Raw genomic sequence first — 19337 nt, 5'->3', positions numbered from 1 at the left:
CAAGCCCCCATGGCAGGTCAAAACAGGGACTGGTGAAGCATTGGACCCTTATTGGCAGAGATTATCAGTGCCCCTTTGTGAGAGGGCTTGGTGCCAGTTCTCCATAGATTGGCAGCAGTTCAGCCTTCTGAAGACAGCATCTCTTGATAGTACTGTCCTTTAACCTTCCTTCTTTGGGAAAGTGATTTTGAAGGTTACAGGAAAGAAGCTGTGGTGTCATCTGCCATTTAGGTAGCTCCTTAACCCTTTTCAGTTTGGTTTTGGTTTGAGTATAGAATAAAACGTCACTGGTTTCATTAGTAAGTGGTAGTCGCCTGACAGTGGACAAAGATCAGGTGCCAAGAGACAGACCTGCTGACAGACACCTTGCTCCCAGACAGCTAGCTCCTTAACCCTTTTCAGTTTGGTTTTGGTTTGAGTATAGAATAAAACGTCACTGGTTTCATTAGTAAGTGGTAGTCGCCTGACAGTGGACAAAGATCAGGTGCCAAGAGACAGACCTGCTGCATGGGTAAGAGGCCAGTGTCTTTGCAGATTCTGCACCAAGCCAAACCCAGAATGCTAGGGAAAAATGAAGACCATTTGATCACTAAATATTAACATCCATTTATTGGAGAACCACAGCTATTTGTGGAAATGTATTTCCTAAAGTCTGTAGTAGATAAGTCAGTTAGTCCTGTTCTGGTCAAATAGAGAACCATGCAGTGTTGAAAACTTACAAAAACATTTTTTGGGGGAAATGGAAATGAGTCTGATGTGCACTGTCCAAGAGCCTAGCTGTGATTTTCTTCCCTCTGCGTCAATACTGAACCAATGCCCTAGCATCGTACTAGGGCAGTTGTGATGCTGAAGATGCCCTTTTCGAGATGAGACCTAAAGCTTAGGTCCAGACCACTTGTGGTCACTAAAGATCCCATGGAGCTATTTGTAAGAATACAGCCTTGTCAACACTGTTGCCCTGACTGTATTTCAACTTTGGTAATTACATTCTCTTTCCCTAAATGCCCCCCTCAAGTTCTGCTGGATACTACATTTCCATCACGTTCTGCCCTAAATCTGTTGTGTAGCACTGCTGTGAGCTGTTGCATTCCATGGCTAGAGGTGGCTGGAGTTCATTGGTGAATGAAATATTCCCTGTCTCTCTACTCCACAAGAGTGGTCTGAAGACATATTAACAGGTCAAATTCATCTCTGATGCAACTCCACTGGCTTCCCTGGACTTACATCTAGGGATGGACTTGGCCCATTGCCTCCAAAGTACTTGGAGATACTTGGATGAAAGGTGCTGTACCAGGGTGGCCGAACTTACTGACCCTTTGTTGAGGTTCCTTCCCCACTCTGAACTCTAGGGTACGGATGTGGGGACCTGCATGAAACCCCCCTAAGCTTATTTTTACCAGCTTAGGTTAAAACTTCCCCAAGGTACAAACTATTTTACCTTTTGCCCTTGGACTTTATTGCTTCCACCACCAAGTGTCTAACAAATATATAACAGGGAAAGAGCCCACTTGGAAACGTCTTTCCCCCCAAAATGCTCCCCAAACTCTACACCCTTTCCTGGGGAAGGCTTGATAAAAATCCTCACCAGTTTGCATAGATGAACACAGACCCAAACCCTTGGATCTTAAGAACAATGAAAAAGCAATCAGGTTCTTCAAAGAAGAATTTTAATTGAAGAAAAAGTAAAAGAATCAACTCTGTAAAATCAGGATGGTAAATACCTTACAGGGTAATCAGATTCAAAACACAGAGAATCCCTCTAGGCAAAACCTTAAGTTACAAAAAGACACAAAACCAGGAATATCCATTCCATTCAGCACAGCTTATTTTATCAGCCATTTAAACAAAACAGAATCTAACGCATATCTAGCTAGATTACTTACTAAGTTCTAAGACTCCATTCCTTTTCTGTTCCCGGCAAAAGCATCACACAGACAGAGAGAACCTTTGTTTCTCCCCCCCCCTCCAGCTTTGAAAGTATCTTGTCTCCTCTTTGGTCATTTTGGTCAGGTGCCAGCGAGGTTATCCTAGCTTCTTAACCCTTTACGAGGTGAAAGGGTTTTTCCTCTGGCCAGGAGGGATTTAAAGGTGTTTACCCTTCCCTTTATATTTATGACACCCTCTGAGCCACATAAAATAATCTTCAAAGGTTTGAGAGCCAGACGCACCTGCCAGGGCTTGGGGCTTCTGCCCTGTGGCAAGGTGATGCAGCTAGAGGCTTCAGCCCTGTGGGAAGCGCCTGCCTGGGCTTGGCCTTCAGCAAGAGCGGGGCTGAAACCCCTAGACCCCGCTCCCTGCTGGGCAGAATCCTCTAGCTCCACCATCGCACTGCAAGGCAGAAGCCCCAAGTCCCCCATCCCCTCAGTTTGGTAGGTGGAGAGTGGGGTGGGGGGGCTCCGCGAGCTGCACTTTAACTGTGAAAGAGATGAATGTGACTTGCGAGCTGCAGTTTGACCACCCCGTGCTATGCAGTAGCATTATCATCACTATGTACTGTTACTGTCATAAGTATTGTGAGATCCAGTGTGCTACCCTAACTCCACTGCCTCAGCTCATTCCGCCTGCCAGACTGATGCTTCCCCAAGCACAGACTCGTTCCATTGGCATTCTGTGCTCATGAATGATTTGATGGATCAGTATGTTTTTATTGTCAATTTGTGCGAGGTCCGTTGGTAGGTGCTGTGGATCAGGTACCTTTAATTGTTGTTCTGTCAGTTGAGCTTGCTAATTATTTTCTATTTGCATTTGGGGCACAGTCTCTGACAACTGCTGCTTGCCATCTGTCAAAGGAGAAATCCAGGACAAGTGTCATTCGATTTGTTTTATTTCTAAGGTAGTGCAGATAATCTTTCCTGTGTAAAGGGCGCTCTGTAGGCTGTTGTTTTGGCAAAAGCCGCAGACACTTGAATAATGATATTAATACTGTTGGTGACGTAAATAGTCAGGAAGGAAGGCAACACTGATGCATCCATTTTTTTTTTTTTTTAGTTTGAATGGTTCTGGGTGTGCACTTTCGTTATGGTACAGTAGCTATTGATGCACATAACAGCTCAAAGGATCTTCCCAATGGTTTGGTTAAAGTGCTCCCAGATGTTACTCCAATATAGATACAATTGACTACATCAGTAGCTAGATAGCTCAGTGCAGTAAAATAACCGTTTTGGCAACCGGACAAGAAAACTCAATCAAGGTAACTTACAGCTGGCAAAGCTGTCCAACCTTAAAGTTCCATTAGAGTCAGGAAAGTGACTCCATCGAATGACATTGTGTCACTTTGTTGTATTTATTCTGTCCCAGTGACTTTCACAGCAAGTGTATGCAGCTTAATAACCAAAGGAAGATATGTTGGCTCTACCAAAAAAATCTGGGGTCTGATGATCAAGCTGTTATCTCTGTCCCTCCTAGGATCAGGAGAAATAAAGATTCTGTATTCAGAACTTTGCTGGCACTTCTGTCAGTGTATTAGGCAAACAAGACTCCTGCTCACTCTGCAATAGCAACAGTGGTAGCCATCAAAACATCACCATTTACCAATGGCTACCACACAGTGGTATCTGATGTACTGGTGTTGTTTCTCAGTGTCAGTATAGGGAAATACCATAGTGTCTTAGTTAGCAGTGCTATGTGGTAACTGTGGTCACTTTTTAGTGGAATTTGCTTATTTTGATACACAGTAACACAATTAGCAATGAGGTATCCACATATTTAAATCAGTTAAGAGGAGGAGACATGGATTCAAACATGGTTTGGATCATGGTTCAAATGGGCCCAGTAATCTCAATCTAATGCCTAGAGGGCATTTGTCCACATCCCGTGATGTCTCAACTCAGAGCTAGGTAAGTTCTGTGGTCTCTTTCCATCCTGAATATGACCACAGGTACTGTGGCACAACTGGTAGCCCCTCTTCATCGGAGATGTATGCATAGAATTAATAGAAGGAGAGCTAAAGGTCAGGATGGAGGTGATCCAAAGCTGACTGAAGTCTCTGCAAATCTTTCGATTGATTTTAATGGGTTTGGGCGAGATGTGTGAGAGGTTAACTTGGACACCACTTGCCTGCTCTATTCCTGGGTCTAGGTAGTCTCTTGCTTTCATAAGCACCAGCAGATTTATAAACAAAGTCAAGGGGAAATATCTAAAAACAGCAATGTTGAAAGCTCATGTGCTCTGTAACTTAATAACAGGGCAGGAATCCAAGACCGATGGGACAAAGAGGAAAAACAATAACGTTTTTGCAGTTTAAATACAACTGGAATTTTTATTTTTGAAAATTAAAACTTACCCGAAACCTCACCAAAAATGTGGAACATCCTGTATTTTTGTCATCAGCCTTCAGGAAATATCATAGGTTTTAATGTGGTCGTTCGTGCTGGAACTGCTCACTCCACTCCCCCCCCGCTCCAGAATAATGTTATATAAACTGCTAAATGTGGTGTCTACAGTAATAAGCCCCTCAGAATGTCTCGTTATTGCCATTTAACTGGTCATTAGCAGCTGAAATAGACTGATTTCATATGGATTATGGCTTAAATAATTACCTGACACTCTGAGCCATTAAAAATAGTTAATGAATAGAGGAGGGTTGGGGAGGAGAAAGTGCTGAAATGTGTACAGCCCACATGTTAGCTGGGAGATGGGTTTGCTTCAGTGTAAACTCGTAGTTTAGGTTTTGCTGCATGTGGAATCCAGACAGAGTAATTTAACTATGAGGGAATTTAGCAAAATTGTTTGAAAATTCTAATTTAACATAACTTTGGACAGCAAGTTAATCCCTATACCGATTTTAATGTTCATTTTCACGTTGTCTGTTCTAAATAAGCTGGGGTTCCATTTTCTTTTCCTCTTTTTTCCCCAAGCTAATTAGAGGGAATGGAATTTCAATAGGAGCTGCTTACTTATTAATGAAGGCACTGTGCTCCACGAGAGTTAGAAGTTCCCTAGATTCCTGTTTTACTCATGGACTGTGACCCCCTCTGTAGACTTCAGATAAAATTAGCAAGGCCATTTTTAGAGTTAAAGAAAAGGAAACTCAGGTAATTTAGAGAGAGAAATTACAATAAGAAATAAATTAATTCTCTATTGGGAGAGACTCATTTACCCAGCTACAGTCATTTGTCCATAATATTGGACCATAGTATTGACAAGAACAGTATTGCCTATATTATGGGATGAACAATCAGAACCTTATTTTTATAATAACCAAAAGAGAGGCCTGGTTTACGTGGGGGGCATCAGAAGGGCCGCAGGGATGAGACTGAAAGGAACCCAGTAGAGACAGCAGTTTAATGAAGATTCTTGTACTTGAAATTATGATGACTAGCCATACACACATGAGATTTGGGAAATATACTCATTTCTCAGTATGGGTGTCTACTCTTTGTACAATGTCAAGTTCTTATTGCTTTTCTCTGTCAAGCAGCTGGGTGCCCTGGAGTAACGTGCAAAGTCACTTATTGCATTACATACGGTAGGGTGATCCCTTTTATAGGCAGGCCAGGCTCACACATCTCGTCGTCCTGTTGTAATGGCCAAGTGCCGCTGTAGTCAGTGATGTCTTGTGTACAGTGATTTAACAGGAGTGAGCACGTTTCCTCAGTGTGCCATGATGGGCGGTGAGTGAAATAACCTGGGTTCCCTGCTTTGTCTTTTCTCCAGTGTTCCATGCCCGCCTGCATCACTGCATTCCACGTCACTTGTGCTTTTGACCACAATCTGGACATGCGGACTATTTTAGCGGAGAACGATGAAGTGAAGTTCAAATCCTTCTGCCTTGAGCACAGCAGTGGGGCTACCAAACCTCCAGATGAGGCACGAGCAGAGGCAGACCAAGCCCAGTTGGACTTGGAAAAGGTCACACTGCGGAAACAGAAGCTCCAGCAGTTGGAAGAGGACTTCTATGAACTTGTAAAGCCCTCCGAGGTAGCAGAGAACCTCGACCTAACTGAATCTCTGGTGGATTTCGTTTATCAGTACTGGAAGCTGAAGAGGAAAGCGAATTGCAACAAGCCACTGCTGACACCAAAAACAGATGAAGTGGACAACTTGGCTCAGCAAGAGCAGGATGTGTTGTACCGACGCTTAAAGCTCTTCACACATCTCAGGCAAGACCTAGAGAGGGTGAGTAAACTTCTGGTTTAAGGGCCTACTCTGTTGTTCTACCAGGGCTTCTTTAATATGGGGCAGCGTCTGTTGGAAGAAACTGTCTTCATGTCTTTTGACCTAGTTAGATTTCCTTGACAGTCACTTCCCTTCCACAGTTTGTGTCCACAAAAAAGACCTCAGTCAGTTACACTTCTGCTCTGAGCTGCCTGTTTGTTATCACTGGCTAGAATTCTGCATAATATAGCTATATTACCAGAGCAGAACCCTCCAGTCATCCCACTTCTTATGTTCCCTATGTTTAAGTGTAGGTGTTCCTTTTAAAATATGAACAAAAGTTTGTGGACTTCCCGGGACAGTCCATTTCCTAGTGGACATATACATTCATCACAAAACCACCAACACAATTGGGACAGTTCTTGGCAGTCTCAGCAGAGAGGTCAAAGACTGAATGTGCATGGAGTCCGGACTCTCCTCGCTTCTCCAGATGGGGTCCCCCAGAACAGAGGAGAGGCACGCTGGCAGTGCAGCCAAAAACCAACACTGCAGCTACCCGTTTTGGGGATGAAAGTCCCAATCCTGCTCTCTTTGATCTCCAGGGGCACAGGATTGGACCCAAAATAGAGGTTTCCAGTGTTGGCAATTCAGCACCTTCCACCAGCATGACATTCACATTAAAAACAGAAAGATAATTTACGTAGTGTCTAAAAACAAAACAATAAGGGCAGATAAAATGGTAGACGTGAACTACAAGGCTGGTGGAACTAAGTCTTTCATGGCTTGGTTCAGCTGTCTCCATACGGGGAAATGGGCCACCTCCTCTGGGAGATCTCTGAATGGACAGAGCTTTATGTCACATGCCACCTGGGGTGTATCACATTAAACTCCACTGAGGCAGGTTCACTGCCCATCAGACCATCCCAGGTCCCCTTCACAGGCTGGTGGGCCCATTGTTTGACCTGCGTGTTCTGTGTCTGACGTGAGTTTGTGGAGGAGAGGGAAAACCCTGAGGACTTTTGCCTGGTGGCTTTTTAAGGAAGAATCAATGTCAGCTAAGTTACAATAACAAACAGTTGTGACTGGTCTCTCGCAGTTAACATCGCCTGCTCTCCCCGGTGTGTCCGCTGCTTGCTCGGCTTGTGTATGCAGGCAGCAAAGGGATATTTATAAGAGACCTGCTTTCTGAAGAAACACCAGGCTGCTAGCACACTTAGCTTCTTGTAAATTTCACTTTAATGGCTGCATACAGGCATGCAGCTGACAGAAATAGTAGTGTCAGCAGAGACAGTATGAGCAGGGGGGCAAGGTGCTGGGACAGAGCAGGCAAAAACAGGAAGAGGAAGAAGCAGTACAACACGTGTAGTGAAATGACACAAAATTGGCAGGGGGGAGAGAGAAGGATGTCAAAGCACTGAATGGCTATTGCAAACCACTGTAACAGGAAGGAATAGTGCACAGGAGTAGGGTCATAGAGTTATGGGAAAGGCCTATTAGAACATGGGGTCCATGCCTTGAAAGTACAGAATATAGGCCTTCATGGAGGACGTCTTAGATGCTATGCAGCTTACACAGCTCTGCCAAATTTAAGGTATGGGTTATGGGAGACTCATATGGTACTGAAGGGAAGCTGGACAGAGCTAGAGGGAAACTAGGACTTTGTTTCTTCTGCTACGAACCTTCCCTCCGCCCTATATTCCACACTCCTCCTTGCTGGTGTGTGGAAGGACTGCCCACCTACAACGTGCCAGCCTCTCTTCTCCTTCAGTCGGTGCAACCATCAGTGCTATCCACTCTGCCTGAATCACTCAGCAGAAGAAACAGCTGAGTTCATCTGGGGATTAAACAGAGAGCACAGAACATTTGCGGGCCAGCCCTCAGCCGCAGTTTGGCCTGGTCTTTCAGGAGTGAGAGAGGGAAAGGAGCAGGTTGGCAGAGTGGCACGGTTTGTCCTGAGCACTTAAGAGGGCAGGTGGGATAGGAGGGAAGCAGGAAAAAGCATATTTTAGCTTGTGCTTTGATATTGCCATCTCTCTCAGGCTAAATAGGGATGGAGCTGGTCAGTCCTTGGATGGAAGACCTCCAAGGAAATTCCAGGGTGCAGCAGAAGGTGGTGCTGGTTATTTGGTAGGTGATGCTTCTTGGAGTGGGCCATGGTTGGGAGTGATGTCTTCCTTGTACATCCCTTTATCTACCTCACAAGGCTGTTGTGAGTCTTAGTTAGTGTTTGTTTAGTACTTTGAGCTCCTCAGAAGAAAGGCCCAATAGAAGAGAAGATTATTAATTATTATTATTTTTAGGACAGGGAATGCGTTAGCCTTGAGCTAACCCTGCTCCCGTCGCGTCCATTATGGCTTGGTGCATCAGGTGTAGCTCCATTACTAAGAATGGGATTTTAAATCAGGAACATTCAAAACATCTCAGAAATACTCTCCAGATGCTATTGCTTTCCAGGAACATTGGGCCCACAGATAAATCTTTGCCTAACTGATGTGAAAGCCCAATCATCCAGAAACATATTACAGTTTAATGCAGCCTAAACTGAGCTACTTGCATGTGGAATTTAGACGCCAGCTTTGATCACTCTGGTCTTTCTCTCTGCCTTTATGTGACTCACTTACAGACCGTTCTCCAGTTGGAAGCTCTAGTGGATGCTGAGCTGTCGTTTGAATCATGTGTCTTTTCTACGGAAATATCAATTCTTCTGTCTCCTTACGAATATTGCCAAAATACATCTTCACCTACACTCTCTGTTCCTCCCTCATTGTTCATGCCTGAACTGCCACGATGTTTAGATCAGTGATACACACTTTGTGCTGGGCTCCCTGTACACACCATCAACGGGATGTGGCTGGTACAAAACCCTGCTGCCGAGGCTCAGACTGACATGAGGCAGGGCATCTTTAGGTGCCAGTCAGAGTCCTGAATACCATAGCAGGGCAGTAGCACTAATGTAGTTGAGTTTGAGAGGAGATTTCTGTTTAACAGCTAGTTTGTCTGCATGCTCTAAACTCCACATACATGTGCAGACGGTCTTGAAAACTGTTGTGCCTCTTCAGGATCTGGGGTAGGTTTAGTGGTGCAAATTTGGAGTCATTTGGCCCTGGGGTTTCTGAGATACTGAGGTCCTAAAGAAAGGACCTGAGAATAACATTTTCTACTTCTTGTAATGTTTTTTGCACACACCTGGGGCTCAAATTATTGCACTGATCTGCCCCAAACTGGTATCACCTGGTTGGGTTCAGTCTTAGCTGGTGCCCAACACCCACTGCTGCTTCAGAGAAGTAAGATTTAAAAAGCTATTAGGCATCCAAGATAGCTATGCCAAGTGGCTCGAGCGTTGGGCAATGTGCTACAGACTGTGTATGTGCCATGAGGCTGGTGCCGTGATGAGCAAAGGTGTGCACAGGTATGCTTGATCTCAGATGACATCAGGTAGAGATGTTCTTACCGGTGAGGTTGTTAGACCATGGCCTTTTTGTACTGGAAATCCATACAGAAGAATAGAGAGATGGACAAGACTAGGGAGAGTGGGCTAGAGAACCTTGGGATGTAGACTACATGACCTAATAAATATTTGTCATCACTTAACAGCTGTGATTCTAGCACTTTTAAGTTTCCTTTTCAGCAAATTTCCTCTACTGGAATGCCCACGTCTCTGTTCCCGGAATTCTAACAGGATTTTTTTTTTAATCTACTCCAAGTATTGGTCTGTTTAAATCAGCTTCAACAAAAAGCTCTACACTTCCAAGGGGGTCAGGTCGGCATCAGAGTTTGGCCAGGGAGGCAGGAGGGGTGTTGTTTAGTAGTGTAAATAGCAATCTCTAAGCAGAGGCAAATAATGTTTTCTTTCAAAACTACAAAATCATAGAGGAAAGATACTGCCAAACATTTTGATACACAGGTTGCTGAAGGCAGTTGTTTCCCTCATAAAGAAATTTCAGTTTGATGTTTGCTTCAATCCAGAACAAAAAGAAGGGCACATATTAAAATATACAATGTATAAATCACTTCTTTAAATTATAAAAAAAAAAAGAGCAGCTTTCCCTCCTATAGAGTAAGTGCTTCCCAGTTGTCCTGAGGTAACACCAAGGGCCCTAGATGTTTAGATAATCCTGTGTGAGTTTGTAGCTTACAAAGCAAGGGCCTGGCAGTAAAGCCCATCTCATCTCAATACCAGAAAGATGCAGTCATATTGGAGGGAGTTCAAATAAGAGCCACAGAATTGATGAAACGGCTGATTAAAGAGCTAAATATGAATAGCATGGCTAAGCAGTGAAAAAAAGAGGACTGGAAGACCACCTACAATCTGGGAAGGACACAAACGTGCCAAGGGAGGGAATAATTATTTTGGGGGCTGCAAGGGGATATCACTAGAAATAACAGAATCAAATTTAGAAAGGAAATAGGCTGAATATTGGGAAAATTTCCTGGCAGTGAGATCAATTACACTGCGGAATAGTTTTCCCAAGAGAAATAATGGATGCCTCACTGACTGGGACAAACTGTTAGAAAATGAACTGCGGGTAGCAATCATGGACTTGCAAGTGGATGGACTAGATAATTTAATAGGTCTTCTCCATTTCTGTGGTTCTGTTATCTCCCTCTATCCATATTTAACAATTTATTTTTAATATTGAAAAAAAATCATGCCATTAGCAAATGGCCATGATTGTCCTCCTGCATTCAGAGCCTTTGAAAAGCATAATAATTGTTTGAGCACAGGAGCTCTACATCTTTAATTACCTCACTTACAAGCAGTTGTTTTGTTTGTCTAGGCTGTTATTTACAATTCAGATCCTGGAAGCTCACTGTCAGTGTGAAAATTCATGGACATTAATTCATTGGTGAAGCGCAAGCAAATGCAGAGCATGGGGCAAATGTAAATGAAATACATGATGTCTCCCCATTGTGAAGCTTTCAGAAAAAGCCTGCGACACACAAGACTGCTGTTTATAATTTTGGTAGCCACATTAGGGAAGGTTGGGGGAAAAAGATCAGGTTTGATGTGTCACTGTTAGAGACACAAAGGCTCCTGAACACTTGCAGTCTAAGTAGTCTGTGAATCATACAAAAGGTCTGGTAAGTGATTTGGATAGAGCAGATTGGGAGAAAGAAAGTATTTATTGATGTGTCAATACAAGTTATTGAAAATTTCCTTATGGCCAATTCACTTCGCTGTCAGTTCCTGGGAACTAATATTTGCCTCCTAGTTTATTGCCTTCCTCTTGAGCCCCCATCTAGCTGTGGCTTTTGGAAAGTCAGGAGGCTCAGTAAACACTCAGTGTCAAGTCGGATTAGATGCCATTAGCATTTTCTGTTTTACAGCAGAGACAATACATTTCCTCTAAAAAATATTGACCCTCCCCCCAAGACACAGCCATGGAAACAGCGTCAGACTGTCACTCCAACCACAGATACTTCAGGCTGACAAAAACTGCAGTGATTACATTCAGCACAAGGCAAATGTTAGCTGGTATCACTTGGCAACTGCACCATCTTTCCAGGCTGCCGAGGGGATTTTGATCAGTAACCTCTGCATGTGCATCTGACATTTAACCAGCGGCACAGAAGTGCAGATGAACAGCTTACACATTAGGGACCAAATCCTGCCCTCATCAGTGGAGCAATGGAAAACAGAGAGGATACCTACTGCATTTTTTGCTCCAGGGATACTGCCAGTCAGGGCTGGCTGAGAGGTGTCCTTTGCTGAGCAGGAGCAATACATGCACCCATTGTTTGCTAGCTAGTGGTTTGCGGCTGATGGCAGCTTGTATGGGGGTGGGCATGCCACCTGACTCACAGACCCATCCCTTGTGGGGACCTGAGCTGTGGGGCTGTGTTTTAGGTGTGGCCAGCTTTTTGTGTCTCTCATTATACCCAACAGCAGAGAGCAGGATTGAACCTGGCACTGGTAAAGATGTCAGAGCAAATTCAACTTTGAGTTCCCCACATGCACATCCATTGAGCTCATCCGATGTAAATGGATAGGTCTTGAGTGGACTGAGACAGAATATTAATGAGAATAGAGCTTGGCTCATCAGTGACTGGAAGAACCAAGAAATCATGTGGGCTCAGGACGGAAGCAGAGATGTATCTCTGTTTACCTTATTCAGTGTCACTGACAGTGCATGGCAAAAGGCTTGAAACATAAACAAAGTCTTGTTGGAGGAGAGCAGTTATTTTTTACACTGCAGTGGACTGGAAGGGCAAACAGAGGAGGGCTGCAGTTCTTCAGCTTGAGGACTGATCCTGAACTCAGGTGTCAGTACTGAGCTGCTAGAGTCCTGGACATGCACCAGTGCTATGACTGTAAGGAAGTAACTTGGCACTTGGGCTGTTTTTTCCTCCCTCTCCCCTCAGTCTGTGGCTGGCTTGGCTTGTGCATAAGCTATCATGCAGTTCTGACGGGAGAGCACATCTGCGCAGGTTTTTACTTTCCCGTTGAAATTCTTGAAGTGTACAGTACTTAGCTTTTCTCTGGAGAGGGGTGGGGAGGTTACAAGTATTGGGACTTCAGGAGAGTGACAGTCCTAGAAGAATTGGGACAATTTCGACCTCTTGATAACTAGGCTTATATCTGAAGCTTTGTCATTTGCACACCAGAAGTTTCTCTTGTTTTGAACAAAGTTCTCCATGTTGGACAAAATACACCAGCAACTAAAGGCAAATATTTGACTTCTATGAATAAACAACGTATAGGATGGTGCAATGGGCAAGATTCTAGAGTATTTTGGCATAACTCTTGTGACAGGTTCCCCCTGGGATGTCACCTGGAACTGGGGTGCCATTGAGCCCCCTGACCCACCAACCTGGGCTCCCTTTACACTGTACTGCTGTGACAGGACCTCAAGCGCCCTCCAGCACACATACAGGTAGGGACACACCCAGCTGCAGCTACACACAAATGCTGAGATCAGCTCCGCATGGGAAGGCTTCAGCTAAGGAACTGCCCATCTACTCAAGTGCACCCCCATCCCAGAGGGTAAACCCAAAATTATACCATTTTGTGCTGCACAGAGATCTGTACAGCATAAGCTCATGAAATTCGCCCCCTCCCTCAGTGTGAAGAGAGACTATACAACAGCTTTTTGCCCCAAGTTATGACTCCCACACACTGGTTTGTGATAAAGCAAAAAAAAATTATTAACTGTAAAAGATAGATTTTAAGTGATCATAAGGGATAGCAAACAGATCAAAGCAGATTACCTAGCAAATAAACAAAAATGCAATCTAAGCTTAATATACTAAAGAGATTGGATATGAGTAGCAAATTCTCACCTTAAATGTTGATTGAAGCAGGCTGCAGGGTCTTAAGGGGAAAGCTACATTTGCTTGCAGCTTAAAAACCCCAGGTGTTCCTTTCATAGGCTAAAATTTCCCTTCAAACTGGGTCCAGCAATTCCTCCCAGTTCAGTTCTTGTTCCTCAGTTGTTTCCAAGAGTCTTCTTTGGGCGAGGAGTCAGTGAAGAACCACGATGATGTCAATCCCCTGCATTAAATAGCTTTTGCGTATGGTGAGAACCCTTTTTCTCCAAGCTTGGTTCCCACACCCGGTCAGTGGAAAAACACTGGTATTCCAAGATGGAGTCCAGTACTAGGTGACTTGGTCACATGTCCCTGTAGGGTCACAGCAGCCATGAGCTGAAGGCTGCCTACAGTGTTCTCAGGAAAAAAGAAAACGAGTACTTGTGGCACCTTAGAGACTAACAAATTTATTTGAGCATAAGCTTTCGTGAACTACAGCTCACTTCATCAGATGTATTCAGTGGAAAATACAGTGGGGAGATTGATATACATAGAGAACATGAAACAATGGGTGTTACCATACATACTGTAACGAGAGTGATCACTTAAGGTGAGCTATTACCAGCAGGAGAGCGGGGTGGGGGGGGATCTTTTGTAGTGATAATCAAGGTGGGCCATTTCCAGCAGTTGACAAGAACGTCTGAGGAACAGTGGGGGGTGAGGGCGGGAATAAACATGGGGAAATAGTTTTACTTTGTGTAACGACCCATCCACTCCCAGTCTTTATTCAAGCCTAAGTTAATTGTATCGAGTTTGCAAATTAATTCCAATTCAGCAGTCTCTCGTTAGAGTCTGTTTTTGAAGTTTTTTTTTTTTGAAGAATTGCAACTTCTAGGTCTGTAATTGAGTGACTGGAGAACACTTCAATCTCTTTGGTCACTTGCTCCTCCCCTACACAGGGCTGGCCCGAGGTGCTCACCCAAGGCAACCCCTCAGCCTGCATGGGGCTGGCAGCACTGCTCGGTCGAGCCCTGCCTGCCCCCAGCCTGAGCCCTGTTTCCCGCTCTGCCCAGGGCTGGCCTTACCCCCCCCCCTCCGGTCCTCTACACCCCACTTTTTGATCAAGTTGGCAAGGACAAACGGGACAAATGCCCACTTTTGTCAAAAAGTTGGGATGGCCAGGACAGGGCTTAAAAAGGGACTGTCCCAGGCAAAACAGGACATATGGTCACACTCAATAGAACATATGAATCAGAACTGCAGGATTGAACCCAGGGGAAAATAAACCAGTTATTTGGTACTTTGGATTTGTACCATTTTTATAGAACGTGTGGTCCCGATCCTCAGCTGGTGTAAATAGGGATAGCAGTCAATGGAGCTACACTGGTTTGCACTAGCTGGGAACCTGGCCTGATAGTTGGATACGCTCTTCACTTTTTGCCTGCCAAGCCTTTACTGTGGCCGTTATATATCTGCATATAATAAAATCTTTTGCACTTCTGTTGCATTTTTTCATCCACGGATCACAGAGCACTTTACAGACATCAGCTCTTTCATTATATCTGTTAGAATTGCCATCGTGTTAAATTAAGCAAATCTGTCGACCACAATGGTTTTAAAGCTAATTCCTGAAACTAAAACTGAGTAAATTGGAAAAGCAGTTTACCCCGCTCCGCCTCGCCCTGCTCCCACCCCCATGGATGTTAGTTACTGAATCCTTTAATTCAGATCAACAGCGTCGCTGGATTTGGGTACAGGATTTGGGTACAGATGGTCAAGTGTAACTACCTGGTTCCTACATCTCTTGGACACTCTGGACTAAAGCACTGGGAAGCTGTAAAGCTGAAGTCCAGACCTTTCTCCTGAATTCAGGTTACTGAACTTTGACTTCATGGTAAAGATAAAGATCAAACTTCCTGATATTTTATGTTCAGCAGAAGGTGGCAAATAAAACCCCAAATAAACGAAAGCCTGAAAAATTGTGCACAGAATGTGGATAAAATAGCATCTGTAAATGTGTTGTAGATTAAAGCAAAAGGTCTGGCAAGAATTCAGTGACCAGCATGTCTGTTCACTGTGCGCACCCTTCTGTTTGGGGTCTTAACTTACCCAGGAGTGGAGGGAGGAATCCAATGGGGGATAGTGGCATAACTACCCCACAGCTTCGGTACAAAAGGAGCAGTGATGTGCGTCTGTATCCTGGCCGTCAGCAACTATCGGTGTGGGGATCTGTGCATAGGAGCCATTACTGGGTCCATATGTGGGCCATGCCCTCTGAACTTCCAGGGTTCCCATCAGAGATGGCCTGCAGAGCAACCTCTCCATGGATGCTGGAGGCACAGCCTAATAGGAGCTGACAGTCCAGTGCCCCAGAGCATGGGTGGGAGGAAGAAAGCCCAGGAAAGTCCCTTCCCCCTAACGTTCTCCATGCAGGGGGCAGCTGTGATATGGCTGCCTGTTCACAAGGAGAGCAGATTATGCTGCCAGAAGTGTTCCAGACCTCAGAGGGGACAAATAGGGATTGGTTGTGGAGATAGCCATGGCCTCTTTCCCTCTTGCACACTGGCTAGCGTCTGGAGGGCTGTACTGGGAGAGCACGTGCTACGTGTGTCCTGTGGGTGTAGGATCTGCCACTCGTGAGCAGGCTGCCCTTTGTCCCTGGATGCATTGTGCCTTTTGGCCTCTGCACATATAGTGACTCCCGCTATTGCCACTTGTACAGTGCGCTTGGCCCTCTCCCTCCTGCAAGGCTTGGGCTCCCAGAGCCAGAACTGAAGCCATTTGCCTCTGTCCCTGTTCTCTGAATGTCTTTTTTGCTAGACCAGGAGAACATAAGAACGGCCATACTGCGTCAGACCAAAGGTTCATCCAGCCCAGTATCCTGTGTGCCAACAGTGGCCAATGCCAGGTGCCCCAGAGGGAGTGAACCTAACAGGTAATGATCAGTGATCTCTCTCCTTCCATTCATCTCCACCCTCTGACAAACAGAGGCTAGGGACACCATTCCTTACCCATCCTGGCTAATAGCCATTAATGGACTTAACTTCCATGAATTTATCCAGTTCTCTTTTAAACCCTGTTATAGTCCTAGCCTTCACAACCTCCTCAGGCAAGGAGTTCCACAGGTTGACTGTGCGCTGAGTGAAGAAGAACTTCCTTTTATTTCTTTTAGACCTGCTACCCATTAATTTCATGTGGTGGCCCCTAGTTCTTATATTATGGGCACAAGTAAATAACTTTTCCTTATTCACTTTCTCCACACCACTCATGATTTTATATACCTCTATCAATCCCCCTTTAATCTCCTCTTTTCCAAGCTGAAAAGTTCTAGCCTCTTTAATCTCTCCTCATATGGGACACGTTCCAAACCCCGAATCATTTTAGTTGCCCTTTTCTGAACCTTTTCTAATGTCAGTATATCTTTTTTGAGATGAGGGGACCACATCTGTATGCAGTATTCAAGATGTGGGCGTACCATGGATTTATACAAGGGCAATAAGATATTCTCCGTCTTATTCTCTATCCCTTTTTTAATGATTTCTAACATCCCGTTTGCTTTTTTGACTGCCGCCGCACACTGCGTGGACGTCTTTAGAGAACTATCCTCGATGACACCAAGATCTTTCTCCTGATTAGTTGTAGCTAAATTAGCCCCCATCATATTGTATGTATAATTGGGGTTATTTTTTCCAATGTGCACATTACATTTCATTTGCCATTTTGTTGCCCAATCACTTAGTTTTGTGAGATCTTTTTGAAGTTCTTCACAGACCGCTTTGGTCTTAACTATCTTGAGCAGTTTAGTATCATCTGAAAACTTTGCCACCTCACTGTTTACCCCTTTCTCCAGATCATTTATGAATAAGTTGAACAGGATTGGTCCTAGGACTGACTCTTGGGAACACGACTAGTTAGCCCTCTCCATTCTGAAAATTTACCATTTATTCCTATCCTTTTTTCCCTGTCTTTTAACCCGTTCTCAATCCATGAAAGGATCTTCCCTCTTATCCCATGACAACTTAATTTACGTAAGAGCCTTTGGTGAGGGACCTTGTCAAAGGCTTTCTGGAAATCTAAGTACACTATGTCCACTGGATCCCCCTTGTCCACATGTTTGTTGACCCCAGGATAGGAGCCTGTTGATGGCTCCTATCCTGCAGGCCTGGCCTACTCAAAACCACTTGGGCATACCCGAATCACAGCATTGCCCATCCGCGCATAAGGTGAACAGACAAACGAGGATAAAAAGAAGAGTGTCTTTGTACAGCACTTAACATGGTTGGGGTCGTGGGGCATAGTTAAGGATTCCTAGGCACTACAGTAAAACATAATAATAATAATACTTGGGATTTCTCTGAGCGACAGAGAAGAGACAGCATCTAGAGAGCTACCTTCGGTTAGCTGACTCTTCAGTAGCACTGCCAAGCAGCTGGGGCTTTTCTCAGAGTCCACTCAGAAAGTGGAAACTCTTTCTTGTGTTTCTGCAGGTTAGAAATCTCTGCTACATGGTGACGAGGCGGGAGAAAATGAAACACTCCATTTGCAAACTTCAGGAGCAGATCTTCCATCTCCAGATGCAACTGATCAAGAAGGATCTTTATCCAGGTAGATACTTCTGCTGGTGGCTTGGGAGTACTTGTTATTACAGACGCTTCCAGTTCCATCATATAATACGAGACACTCATATTCAAACCTGCACAGGTGGAAGCAAAAGCATCACCACATTAGGTCTTTCTTTCATTTTTTTATGTTGACAAACATGTGGTTGAGCTATCTTGTGGAAAATATAGCAAATTATAGACACTTGGGAGCTTATGCCCTGTCCAGTGTAGGCTTGTGATAGGGCATAGGACTGGGGGTCAGGACCTGGGTTCAAGCCTCTCTTCCACCACAGACTCATTGTGCCACTGTGGACAAGTCATTTATAAAACTTCTCACAAAAGTCAGTAGGAGTTTCACCCTTTAAGTGAGGGTAGAATTGGGACCTTATTTTCTCAGAGTCTCCAGGTATGTCTGCACTAGAGTTGGTGGGGTACATTCCAGCTCAAGAAGACAGACCCAGGCTAGCTCTGATGGAGCTATGCGCTGAGAACAGAGTGGAGCCGTGGCAGTGTGAGGGGTCTAGCCACCCCGAGTCTGATCCATCCGAGACCATAGGTATGTGCTCAGGGCAGCTAGCCCCTCCTTGCGCTCTCACTGCCACCGCTATGCTCCTGTTTTTAGCACGCTAGCTTGATCTGATCATGACTGTTTTATTAAGACAAGGGAAGAGTACATTTCCTACCCTGACTCTGCTGAAAGCCTGAGACGGTGGTTTTCACTGACCCTATACAAAGTAGATCCGTATCACCCCTCTGGGTAGTAAACGCTAATCATTTTGCTGGATAGTTAAATTAAGACAATAGTCTGGCCTGCAGTGAGATGCTGTGGCTGGAGCACATTGTTCTGTTTGGATGGTGATTACAAATCCTGGGTGCAAGGCTAGAGAGGTTGGTGTTTTTAGTTGTGGCATCTGGCTCGTTGGCGTGTTTTAGTAGCAGTTGCATTGGCTTCTTTACAGTTGCCTCTGGCTCTGTTAAGAATCAAAGGTTAAGCTGCTGATGGAATGTCTTTTGCTCTTAGATGCCATCTCATTTTAGCACTGATTGTCTGTAATTCGCTCGGCTGTGTGTATCTATTAGCAGAGAACATCATGCATACAGTGCAGGAAGCACTTGGCAGCATTTTATTAAATAGCAAATATAGAATTAATTTTTCTTTTTTTCTTTGATTTTTTTTTTAAACATGCAGTGGTTGAGCCCACATCTCATAAATTCCTCTTCCTTTTTTCAATGGCAGTACAAGACTCAAAAACCAAGGCTGCATGACAGTTTTTCCAGAAACAGCATCTGGCTCTTTGGCAGACTCCTCCGCCAGTTGTTGTGTTTGTGGCTTTGGAGTTGCTTCTGAACCCATCACGAGTTTGGGGTTTCTTAGGAACTGCCTGGACTGCA

At 44.6% G+C, this 19337-nt stretch overlaps 1 protein-coding gene across 4 annotated transcripts in view; it reads left to right on the top strand.

Moving 5' to 3' along the window:
* The window catches only part of JADE2 (jade family PHD finger 2), a 156437-nt gene that overhangs the window by 122299 nt on the left and 14801 nt on the right, over nt 1-19337 (top strand). For all 4 annotated transcript variants that reach the window (XM_073355547.1, XM_073355546.1, XM_073355548.1 and 1 more), the window contains 2 exons: nt 5656-6117; nt 17832-17949. In XM_073355547.1, the coding sequence (XP_073211648.1) occupies nt 5656-6117; nt 17832-17949 (580 nt within the window). The remainder of the gene's footprint in view (nt 1-5655; nt 6118-17831; nt 17950-19337) is intronic.

The sequence above is a fragment of the Lepidochelys kempii genome, chromosome 8 (genome assembly GCF_965140265.1).
Source record: "Lepidochelys kempii isolate rLepKem1 chromosome 8, rLepKem1.hap2, whole genome shotgun sequence".
Classification (NCBI taxonomy): Eukaryota; Metazoa; Chordata; order Testudines; family Cheloniidae; genus Lepidochelys; species Lepidochelys kempii.
This window is presented reverse-complemented; position numbering and strand designations above follow the sequence as displayed.